This window comes from Diadema antillarum, unplaced genomic scaffold, assembly GCF_040938485.1.
Source record: "Diadema antillarum isolate AM-2024a unplaced genomic scaffold, OU_Dant_1.0 scf00000030, whole genome shotgun sequence".
NCBI classification, from domain to species: domain Eukaryota; kingdom Metazoa; phylum Echinodermata; class Echinoidea; order Diadematoida; family Diadematidae; genus Diadema; species Diadema antillarum.
The window spans coordinates 2,176,788-2,189,619 of record NW_027270919.1 but is presented as its reverse complement, the minus strand read 5'-3'; the positions used below and the strand labels follow the sequence as shown (position 1 = coordinate 2,189,619).

The 12,832-nt window shown below is 35.7% G+C and overlaps 1 protein-coding gene and 1 long non-coding RNA gene across 2 annotated transcripts; both read left to right on the top strand.

Annotated features, from left to right (window-relative positions):
- The first annotated feature begins 3,110 nt into the window (after positions 1-3,110).
- LOC139740793 (polypeptide N-acetylgalactosaminyltransferase 1-like) lies at positions 3,111-8,000 on the top strand. Its single transcript, XM_071651368.1, has 6 exons — positions 3,111-3,259; positions 4,432-4,598; positions 5,098-5,311; positions 5,725-5,803; positions 6,520-6,732; positions 7,601-8,000. The coding sequence occupies exons 1-6, from the start codon at positions 3,126-3,128 to the stop codon at positions 7,994-7,996; spliced, it is 1,203 nt and encodes a 400-aa protein (XP_071507469.1). The 5' UTR covers positions 3,111-3,125; the 3' UTR covers positions 7,997-8,000.
- A 1,595-nt stretch (positions 8,001-9,595) lies between these two features.
- Positions 9,596-11,740, top strand: LOC139740804 (uncharacterized). The gene is made up of 3 exons (XR_011711591.1): positions 9,596-9,695; positions 10,157-10,285; positions 11,086-11,740. It is a non-coding gene; the product is annotated as an uncharacterized lncRNA (long non-coding RNA).
- Positions 11,741-12,832: the final 1,092 nt, after the last annotated feature.

Here is a 12,832-nt window from a genome sequence, read left to right as displayed (position 1 = left end):
GATATAACTTTATATAAATATTGATATCAGATTCTGATTTACGGCAGGAAATTCCCTTCTGTTAACGCAAGTTTCTTTTATGCTCTCTGTCTCGTATGTGAAGTGTAAAACAAATTATTGTACGAAATATTTGCTATCAGATTTTGTTGGACACTATAAATTTCGTTTTAATCATCAGAAACTTTTTTGTTTTTGTTTCGACGATGCCGCTTTGTGCTTTCACGCTATCACGACTTAAATACGATGCAAGACGCATCTGTTGTTATACTATACAGTAGACTGCTAAACATTTAATCAGCAGGACAGGTGTTTGATCAAGAAGTGGGATTTGTTTGGTTATATACTTGAACTCCTAACATTAAGTGTGCTCTCACTGCGCGATTTTAGGTGGTGTCCACAGCATAGATTGCTCTCAACGCATTATATTGTTTACCATGCAGCAAGTGTTTACACTCTGGTGAAATATAAATGTCAAGGCAGTAGTGATTGAAACGGTCTGAAAAGTTTCCGGAGATGTGTTATAGTGGCTATACAATGTGTTTTGTTTGACCGAGATGAAACAGTTAAAATATGTCAGTAACTCAGGTTCTTTCACCTAAAATTCACCATTGTCAGGAGGTGTATGGTGGCTCTGTGGTACAAGACCAAGAACTTTCACTCACAAGGTCACAGACTCAAGTCCCCGGGCTGCTTTGGTTGTGCCGCCATGACCTACTAATAGTATTCGGCTTTAAAACACTGTAACTTATGTCGGTCATAATTGGAGGCTTCCAAAAATAAATGATCTTCATCTTATCTTATGAAAAAATGATAAGAAAAGAGGATTCAGTATGTTATGCCATGAATCAAGTGCATTGCTATGTCTGCGCATAAATCAGCTGTTAGGCATACTGAAGCCCCCAGATATACCTGAAATTGATTGAAACAAACAACACTCAAACCGAACAGGACTATTATAAACATACACTTTATCCTTATACATTTAATCGCCAAGGGGATTTATAACCATCAATGTGTGGTTGCTGGCTTACATGCAGCATACATTGCTTCCCTAGTGGTCAAGTAAACAAATCAATTCAGGATTTATATATTATTTCATCGATTTACGTTAATGATAAGAATAACGCATTGTTCTCATATCTCCAACAATAACTGCGGTGAATCCGTATAATTTTTATTATGACAGTGACTTAGACTCCATGTGCCAAAGTTTTACAGCTGTTTTCCAGTCATGACTGAGTATGTGATTTCTTGTCAATAACCGTGGTTACCACTTACTAAAAGTGTTAATATTCACTTCACATTATGTCTGAAAGCTCATATTTGCTTCGCAAGATTCCTGAATGAAACCATTGTCTCTATTCTATCAATCTCTTCCAATGAAAACGCGACAAGGTTCACACACGTATTTGTTGGTGTTGTTGATTCTCCGTTTTTTACAATAAATATCACGCAAAACGATGAATGAGATGAACTCAGCAAAATTTTAATCAAAGGACAATATGGAGAAGGAAGCTATGAAGTTAATTAGAACGTATGTAGTGATCTTCCTAGTTTATTTTCCGCAATGTTTGTTAAAAACAGTGAAATTCATAATTACCCTACAAGACAAAGTGGATCATATCACTTTTCCCCCGTTCGTACAGTTTTAGCCCTTAAGACAATTACTTCTACGGGTCCTTCTTTCTGGAATGAGTTAGATTCTGTCCGGCTGCAATCAAGTTCTCTAAGTTCCTTTAAGCAAAATTTAAAAGCCAATTTTTGAAAGTCTTATGTATAGTTACTTGATTTTGATATATCTGTTCTTATTCGCAATGATGCCTTGCTCGGGTGACTTCATTTGACCACATTTCTTTGACCAATAGTGCAATTTTATGGAGCATTGCATCCCTGAGTTTTACCTTGAACATCATAAACTATTTTGTACATTCCGTAGAGTTTATTATAATCTCGACATACCGATTTTCGCTTGTGTTTCGTCATCTTTCGTAATTACCATGGTGTACTAAACGCTTATATTATTTCTTTGGAACCTACATCCTACAAGCATTGCTTTTTAGTAGGCTCCTCATATTTACACATCATTTTATTACATGTCCTTATACATTTGTGAAATTATGTCTAGAATTGAATGTTGTGTTATACATATTTTACACCGAAATCAAATGGAATATGAAACCTGAATATGGAATGTGGAATATGGAACTTGAATAAAAAAAAAATTCAGTTGTGATTCAATCTCCCAATCAGAACTGTTACCATTCTTGCACATGATAGAAGAACAAAATGTCACTGCATATAACTTCGCCTAATCTTATCCCTTCAAATTGCGTATGACAGTGAGGCCATTTAAAATCTAATTACCAACTAATTAATATCAGTATCAATGAAGATAGTTATAATAATGTTGTGATAATCTTGCTGGTGATAGTTATCGTGTGGTTAAAACTGTGTTAACGACATTCTTGTGTATTCCAACTCTTTGCAGCCAGGAGATCCCAACACTGCTATAGCCCATGAAACTCTTACGGGACACCTTCTTCTTTCACTATATACTTCGTCTCTCTTTTCTTGTTTTTTTTTTTAAATCTGATTTGTTACGGCCTTGTTATGATGACCTATGTCATCCTTTCATGTGAAAAACATGTGAATCATGCTTCATTTCATCTTCTTTTTACATTGTAAACGTTGAAAGAAATAAAGGGGAGTTTTATGCTTTCAGTAATATGACTATCATATCACATTATGGATATAAACAGCTATACCATCACATTGTATAATACAGCGTACAGAAACATTGATTACAATAACATTTATCGTTTTTAAACGTTATGAATTGAAAATTCAAGCCATTAATGAAAACAGTATGAAAGCTTTACTTTTGCGAACAATTTTATGATCTACATTCTATTCAAGGAAATGAATAACGTAGCGTTTTCCTCCACAGACACCGTTTCCATTGATCAAAGTATTTTGATTGTAAATTCTGCAAACGCATAACAAAAGGTTTGTTCTCGCTCGTGTTTATCCTCATGACTGTGGATATTCAGTTTTTTCAATATTCATTGCTCCTAGCTGTTACGGTTGGGCAGAAACCATTAGACCCAGCAAACCGCCCCGGAGAGATGGGAAAACCGGTTATCCTCGAACCGCAACTCGAAGAGAAGGCGAAATTCTTGTTCCACGAAAATGCATTCAATCTGATTGCAAGCGACAGAATAGCATTCAATCGATCTCTTCCGGATTTCCGACCAGAAGCGTAAGTTACTGGTTTCGGCTTTGCTATAACACGTTTCTATCAACGATCAATCTATCTATCTATCTATCTGTGTGTCTGCCTATCTATCATCTATCTATTTGTATGATTATAGTTCATACAATTTGTATATATTCCTTTGTATATGTATAACTGATTATATGTATTTATAGATTTATGATTGTATATGATTATATTTCTGAATTGATGAGCTGATTATGTAATGACGATGTTACGACGGAAAAAGTATTGCCGAAAGTGTGTTCATATATACTTTATTCATTTGTTTATTCGTCTATCGATTTATTTATTGGAGGAGAAGGACGTTTTTAATATTATTTTTATTCTGCCAACGGCAGAAAGATGTTAACCAGGTTATTATATGCAGCGTAGCGTATCCACTTAACGAAAACACATTCATTATAAGAGGATGAATTATGCAGACAAGAAACCTTAAGTAACCATAGTAACTTTCGTAATGATGTAACTTGATGAACAGAGAAGAAGAAAATCCAAAGAAATAACATCAGCACAGAAAACATGCAATTATCAAATGGAGAAAGAAATACTAGATCACGAAGGTAACTGTGCTGACGAGAAATTACGAAAATGTGACTGAAAAGTAAGAGAAGAACTAGGACAATCGAAAGGATTTGATAAAGAAAAACAGAAGAAAATGTGGAATGTGATGATGATAATCATAAATATTAACGTCAACAATAAAGACGATGGAATAGTGGAGAAGACTTTAGGGAGGAAGAGAAGCTGACACAAGAAGAAAAAAAATGTCAAGTAAATGGCAGACTACGATTATAAGATAAAGCAGGATTTACTATTCAGCTCGTGAAAAGTCACTCTGTGTATGCGCAAGTTGACCTGAATGAACAGAGTAAAATCATATGATTGGAAATTTCTTTAAAAATGGATATGATATGCCACACAATGGAATGTTTTCACTTTATTTCGAATTTCAAAAGTGGATGCATTACGACTTACGCGTGGTTGTGTCAAAGAAAAACAAACTGTCCTATCCTTATTATTTTGATCCTGTTCTGACTCATCGTGTCTAGAGAATTCGGCATAAGAGTTCCAGACTTTTGCTGTGTGTGGGGGAAATGTATGCGTCATGATGCTGTTTAACGGCGTGGCAATATTGATGCCTTGTTTTCCGGTAGGTGTAAGTCCATCAACTACTCATCGTCGCTTCCAAACACCAGTGTCATAATCATATTCCATAACGAGGCGTGGAGTACCCTTCTCCGAACTGTTCACAGCGTCCTCAACCGATCCCCGCCTCATCTCCTGGCTGAGGTCATACTCGTCGACGATGCCAGCAAAAAGGGTATCCATGTCAGATGACTTTGAGAAGGGGAAATGATTGCGTTGTACCGTGACGAAATACTGCACGATTAAATACATTGTGTAAAATATCATGCACAATCATGTGCAACAGTCACTACCAGACAGTAATACTTGGCACTTCTCTTCATTGTAATTTCTCTTTTGATATCCTCTTGATGGTGCTTCAGTTACTTCAATGTTGGTTCGCCATCTCGACCAATATTTCTTCTTTCTTTAGTTCATAGTCATTCTCAGTTTGCGTGTAATTTCTCCCATACTTACTCTAGGGTTTTTTTTTTTTTTGTATGTGTGTTTTTATACGTGTTTAATTGGAATTTAACCTTTCTGCTACTTTATTTTAAATCATATTTTTTTGATGAGATCACAAACAAAGTACAAATATAAGATGCACGTGTTCCCTACAAAATGGCATTGTATTTCATGTTGTCTGAATTTCATTGATGTAAATGTAATTATTTGGAAACATGCCTTTTAAACAGAATTCCTAAAACGGAAACTTGACGACTATGTTTCCCGCCACTTCAATCCACCGAAAGTAAGAGTCGAGCGATTGCTCAATCGGTCCGGACTAATTCGTGCTCGTATCCATGGCGCCCTGGTTGCCAAGGGAACCGTGCTTACTTTCCTCGATTCTCATTGTGAAGTCACGACTGGCTGGCTGGAACCACTTCTCTCTCGAGTGCAGCAGGACAGGTACGCAGCTCATCAGAGTCTTTACCTTTCTGAGTAAAATGTTTCTGAAATTGCTTTGATTCAGATAAATCGCAATTGATTACATCTTTCATGTCTGTCTTGAGATATGACAATTTATCACCCAAATTTTAATTATATTAATGATAATGATAGCTATTACAATAGCAATGAGAGTAATAAGGAAAAAGGATAAAATGTGCAACATAATCGTTGCTGATACTTTAAAGAACACTGAAGAATGAGAAGCGAATGATGATGAAGGGTTTTGGTGGTTTTTTTTTTCTAGTGATGCATAAGAATAATTATTCATCACAATCTGCAGCAGACGTTTATGCATTTCTCAGAAATAATGACGTCATCTTACAATCTCGAAGTGTAACCAAGGCACCCATTAATCTTATATTTGCTTGCAGGAGAAATGTTGTGACACCAGTCATTGATGTTATCAACGACAAAACCTTTGAATATAGAGGACACACTTCCCTTCCGCAGGTGAATGGCATCATCCTTGTATTTGCTTAATGTCAAAGATGTTTACAGTATGATACTACTGAAATGGTTAATTTAGATCCAGGTCCTATTTGTCAACGATGTTTATTTCTCCCATTTGACGCTCTTAGTTTCTTTTCAGATCCTATCAAACATATGATCTGTAGTGGGCAGTTTATAATCTCTCAAACTAAAATTAAACTCTTGATTTGTCTCATTTGTGATATGACCCCTTTCCTTCGAAAATAGTGTGTTAACAGTGATTTGTATTGTACTATTGCTTACATTTTTCTACTTGTGATTTTTTTGTCAAAATTTGATCTTTGCATTTGTCATTGTATGAATCATTGGAATTTGAGTTTGAATTTGCACCCGTTTGAATGCAGAAATAAACTAAATCAAACCAAACAAAAATAACTCGTGCACTTAATTTTCTGTACTGTTATGAATCTCGGAGATTTAACTTTATTTGAAGAATTTAAGTGCTATGTCTTATTACATTTTAAAAGACTGTGATCAGTGCTACTGTTTCTTGATTTTTTTCCCGTGTTTTTTTTTTACATTTTGCTAGCTTCCTTTTCGAATTTTACAGGACTGTCAATGTTTTATTCAATAACTTAACTTTCACCAATGTCAAATCGAATATGAAGAATAGTTCTTTTGATTTCATATATCACATATCTTATTGTCTGATGTAATGATATTCATCAATTTCAAAGGTTGGCAGCTTCTCGTGGAGTTTGTCATTTCGCTGGACACCCATTCAAAGGGTTGACAGGGAAGCAGCGGAAGCCGATCCAACTCTGCCGATTCGATCGCCGACGATGGCGGGCGGGCTCTTTGCAATCGACAAAAGCTTCTTCATGGACCTTGGGATGTACGATCCGGGATTTCAAATCTGGGGAGCTGAAAATCTTGAACTTTCATTCAAGGTAGGTCTATAGCAAGCATGTAGACCTATGACGGAGAAAGGACACAAAAACAGACATCATTACGTCTGTTTCCATGAAATCCATGGGATTCTGAAATACATTGTAGTATGGTCTTTAATAATTTTGCCCAAGGGGTTATATTTCGTCGCTCTTAAATCTCTTTTAAACTTCTGATCTAAAACTTTTGACTGGTATCATTTTATTTCATGACTCATTTTCTTCGAAACTTTGTGTTGACACGCACGTAATTTTAATGTGTTTATTGGTATCAAAATACTACTTTTTGCATGCTATATTTTGACCGTGTTAAAGCAGAAAATAACACTTATAGTAACGATGTTGTAATACCAAGCTTAAAGATAATATCCTCGGAAGCTCGACACAGTGGTGAGAAACACAAATTTTCAAATCAAGATCCCGGTGTCCTCATGAGTATCCAAAACAGACGCTGTAGTATTAGGTCTTTGGATTGATGGTCTCAAGCAATTTCAGAAACATTTTGTTGAATATTGTTAAACTTTTGGTCTTTTCATGATGCTCTTTTTTTATCTTTGGTTCACGTTGTTTTTTTAATCGTATTTCTGTCATAAAATCGTGAGGTGCAGCCGGAATCTTTGACGCTGTTCCAAAGTTCCACAAGACGGACTTCAAATGTATTGTATTGTAAATGTCAAAATACATTGTCATGTTTTATATGTTTAAGCTCGTATCGCATTCAGATAAGACATTACAGGTCTTTTATTTTCTTTGTAGTACGGTAGACAGCTTTCATATTGAATATAAAGTTGATTCGCCTTTCTTCAAAATCCCGTTTGCTGACACTTAACCAATATCTCTCTCACCACATTTCCTATCCTAAATTTTGAAGACTTGGATGTGTGGTGGAACGCTATCGGTGATGGTGTGCTCTCATGTCGGTCACGTGTTCAGGACTTTTGCACCTTACCAAGGGATGGGGAATGCCTTGATGAAAAACAACAAACGTCTGGCGGAAGTGTGGCTGGACGAATATCAGGACTTCTTTTACTTAATGCAACCGAGCATGCGTCATGTTCAGGGCGGAGACGTCTCCAAACAGAAAGCGCTAAGGAGTAGACTCGGATGTAAGTCGTTTCGATGGTATCTTGAGAACGTGTTTCCCGAGTCTTCCTGGCCACACCCTGGTCGGCTTTTCGGACGAGTGAGTTGGATGATAACCTCGAAGAAGAGTCTCGTATTTACTTTTAATAATTTCCTTTTCTCAACGTATGAAGCTGGCGATTAGAAAAAGAAAAGAGAAAAAGATGTCGCTATGCTGCCACAAACAGCTATTGACGCAATCCTCATTGTACAGAAGCTTGAAAAAGGCAACTTTAATTCTTAAACCCTGCAAATCACCTTCTTCAGAACGAGAAGGCGAGAGGGTGATACGAGAGTGAAAGTTAATCTAGTTGTCATGTTTAAAATAATACTATCGTTTTATTGTCATACCTCTAACTGAACATTTTCCAGAATTCTGTTGTCCATAAATGTTGCACTTTCATGCGGTTTCGAAGGATTTCTGTCAAACATTCAAAAGTATTTTCCGAGTCTGTTGTTATTGCTTCAAATGTTTAAAACTCCAAAATCTCATTTGAAAGAAAATATCTCAATTGATATGGCTTCTTAATGGCATGGAATTGAAGGCCTGTTATCAACCCGTCAGTAAATGAACATCTACCTCAGCGAAGTAATGTATATGCTCACATTTTATACAAGCAAAGCCCTCTTGTTCCATATGACATCAAGAGATGGCGGCACCAAAACTTTAAAACTGATATTGCTGCATTTCAACAATTTCCACGTAAATGTGGGTTTCATTCCCCGACAAACCTTTGAATAACATACCCACCTCCGTTTGTAAATATCAATCTTTAGAAACATTTAGGTCGGGAGTGTTTTAGAAACGCGCTCATACTTTTATATTTTCGGTTTCTTATTTGTATTACGAGTGATCTATATATGTTGTTATAAGTATTTCCATATGTTTTGTGGTTCATTGATACGTTATGACTGTAATTTTCAAGTACTAATTTTGTAAAACGATGAAACCATGTTTTAGTACCTAACGCTTTATGAGGTACTAATGCATACTATCATAATCCTTGTTATCATTTTTTCTTATTATTTCATGGTTGAAGTAGAAAAGGTTATTTAGATAAAGCTTATTATATTAAGATGTAGTAAAGCATATATTCAGAGTGTGCATATATATGCCCAATATTACGACACCAAATTTAACGACACCACACGTAATATATGTGTATATATATATATATATATATATACATGTATATATATGTGTATATATATATATATACATGTATATATATATATATATATATATATATATATATATATAAGAATGATTAGGACTTCTAAAAGTTACTTTAGTGCACGCAAACCATGACATGATTTTCTTAATTGCAAATTTACACTCGGAGTCTCGGTAAAGTAAAAAAAAAAAGATGCTGTATCGACCACAAGGACTGCTCCCCTTTCTATTCCTACTTCTTCTTTACTACTTCTCCATAGAACCACAATTTTGGAGTTTACTAGTGTACATTGATGATCACAATTATTTTTTGTATGTATTATATGCATTATCAGCAATTTTGACCTTCATATCCCTTTACAAAGTAGAAATGGATTTGAAACACAACAGTATACAGAACTACTTTGAATTTTCTACATGATATACTAAAGATACTTTAATGTTTTTTGTTCGTTCTTTCAATCCTTTTTTTTTCTTCTCAAATATACATTTTTAAAGAATATGTTTGGACAAAAGCCATGTGGAAGGGTAAAAAGATTCTAAAAATGGCATTTTATTTTGTAATTTATAGATTCGAAGTCTGGCGGACACTAACAGCTGCCTTTATGGTAGCTCTAGAAAGACAGCCGCAAAGCTTGGAAAGTGCAACAATAAGCAACTCTTTTCACAGGTAAGAGTTTGAAATGGCTTAATTATACAATGTGTAGAGGTATCAAAATCGAATGCAGACATTATTATTAAGTAGGCAAGTCAGCCAGTAGTATAACGCTTTTCCACCGACTCCTCACAGAGAGGTTGAAAGTGATAATTATTTGCAGGGTAAATACATAATGCTAAGATGAATAATTAATTTAAAATCGCACAAATTTCATTATACATAGTACAGTCATATCATAGCATTTCATCTTTATGTTTCGATAAACGAACAAGTAAGCAACTACAATTTTGTTTTCTTTTAACTGTATATGAAAAGGGGAAATCCACAAAAAGCATAGTTTGTAAATTTTGTGAATCACTCCCAAATTCTTATGATAACATGCACAATATGGCATACCTCTCAATGTCGATATCTACACCCCCCCCCCCCATCCCGTTTTATTTCGTTTTACAAAATTATGAAACACTTGACAGCTCTGGGAATACACCAACAACTCTGAGATCAGACATGACGAATTTTGCCTGGATTATGACGGATCCGCTCTCGTCACTTTCAACTGTCACGGTATGAAGGGGAACCAGTTTTGGAAATGGGACAACAAGGTGGGTACAACCAAAATCTTATTCATCATAATTCTTACAGATGTTCATGGAAAAAGTCCCTTCCAACGACAACCAAAGAAAACAGCAAACAAACAAACAAACATAGATTTTTCGACATAAGCTTGGTTAGCATTCACCAAGAAACGGTTTCAATATATTTATTTTGATATATCAGCTACAAAAAAAAATCTCATTCATTTTAATTCAGACACTTGCACTTGAAAAAAAAGTTCCAAGTAAAAGCAATAAAAGAAAATCACAAACAAAGAAATGTAGAAAAAAATCTTGTGAAGATGAGCTTACCTGTTAGATTGTGTAAACATTACATAGGAAAAAACGCTTTATTGCTAATTAGCGGACCTCACAGAAAATAAACAAATGGAGACAAACTTGTGAGGAAGAGCTCAGATTTGATAACTTGTTTAAATATGACATAAGAAAAGACGCCACACTGCTGATTAGCTGACCTTACAGCTTGAGAACAAAATGTGGATGATTAATGATGAGCCATTTCTGGTAAGGGTCCTTCAAAATGAGCATGATATCGCCTGGAGATTTGTTTTGCTCTTTTGCATTGCACATAGGAATTTAAGAATACCTAAACACTTGTCAATAAGAGTCTTAAATAATAGCAATGTAAAAAGATAATTCGGTGCACCATTTTCAATAAGTTTGTTACCCCAGCGTTAACCTCTGATTTACATGCGTCTTGTTTAAAATGCATGGTTGTGTTCATCCTGCTTTTCATGATATCAGTCAGACTATTGCCGTCTACCTTGCATCTATTTTTTCTTCTCCAGACAAAACTTGTGCCTCATGGCATTCATAAATCTTGCCTAACTGTCGACAAGTCGATAGGAAAAGAAGCAGGACTAGTTATGGAGGAATGCTCGGAAGCTAAGCCTGGTCAACGATGGGAGATGCCGCAAAAATTTCGACCTGAAAACATATTTCTTTGACGAACCTACTTCGTTCTCATCTTTCTTTCTCGTTTTAAGTATTGTATTCTAGTAAGGCGAAAAACAATATCGAGAGCTGCAACGGAAGATGGTCTTATTCAATTCTAAGCTCTTCTGTGGTCGCAGCTTTGCCAGGTGGTACCCCAGCATCACCACGAACATTTTAATAAATACACCTAGGTACAGAGCGACATTGTTGGGAAAATGTCTTTCCAATGAATCATTGTTCCAGGAGCGATTCGAATTCAGGACCTTTCATTTAATAGCTAGTATATCCCAACTACTACACCTCGATGCTCTGACACATGCATTATACACATCCATTACACTGACTGTCAATTACATGATGATCCGTCTAATTCTTTTTTTTTTAAAGGTTTTATGGTTATGACATTTTCAGTGTACTTTGGCATGTAATTGCGTTTTATCAGCTGGTTTGTGCTCGGTTATGTGTTTTAAAGGAGAGGTCCAGATGATAAGTATACTTTTGCATTGGAACATTAAATGGGTTATAGTAGTACTGGGTTACAGAGTTTCAGAATCTATTGTGATTTAGATATTTTCAAAAGTCATAACAAATTATGATGAACGAGAATGGTGACATAGCAGCTTCACATAAGGTATGCATGATTTGGTGTCCGAGCAAGCAGAACAATTAAAGAAAACATGCATAATGGTATTTCTTCACAGGTGAACTTGTTGAGCAAGAAGTATTGTAACGGAATGGCATTGCCACATTACTGGAATAACGTGTGAGCCTCCTATGTCATCATCACTGTTCTGTGTATTTTGTTTTGTGTCTTTCAGAGAATAATTGATGTATTTGCTCCAAGCATGACACTATTGATTGATATACTACATGATGTGAAATTATAAATGGAGTGGAATACCCCCCCCCCCTTAAGCAATGAAATTATAGCAAGTTAGCAACCCATCGACTGTGTAGGGGGTGCAAACCTTCCTTTGTGCAACGTAGCGCAAGGACCAGTGTTTGCTCCATGGCATTGGCGCCATCTACGTTGGATGTGAACTTTTGCTTCTGAACAATCTCTCTTCAAACACTTGAAGAAGACAGTGTTTGTCTGAAACCAGAGACGAAACCTTCTTTTCAATACAACATTCAGGTCCTGTTTTCACGAGAACTAAAGTTTGACAAAATGTTATTTACCACTTGGGGGGGGGGGAGGGGTGGCTATAGGCTGCCTCTCTGCAATATCCAAGCGACTGCAAGTTTTCTCGTCAGCAATGCTTGAAAATTGTGTTATCCATGAAAAATGTAAACATAAATTCCCTCTTTTCGGAAAAGGGGTCGCTTCAATATGTATCAAAAGTCACTTCATTAATTCTACTTTAACATCTGGTACCACAAGAGAAGGGAAATGCTAAAAGAATAGCCTGCATGATAAAAAAATCAGTTACTGCCTATATATGATTAAATTTTAATTGTTAGCCTTTTTGTCTTCTATGTACTAAAACAACAATAAACTCTGCAATAAAGTCGGTTCATGAATTGTCATTCATAAGAATAACTGCCTCTATTTTGATGATGTACACAAAAGGGCTTCTATTCATCGGCGGGTAAATCATT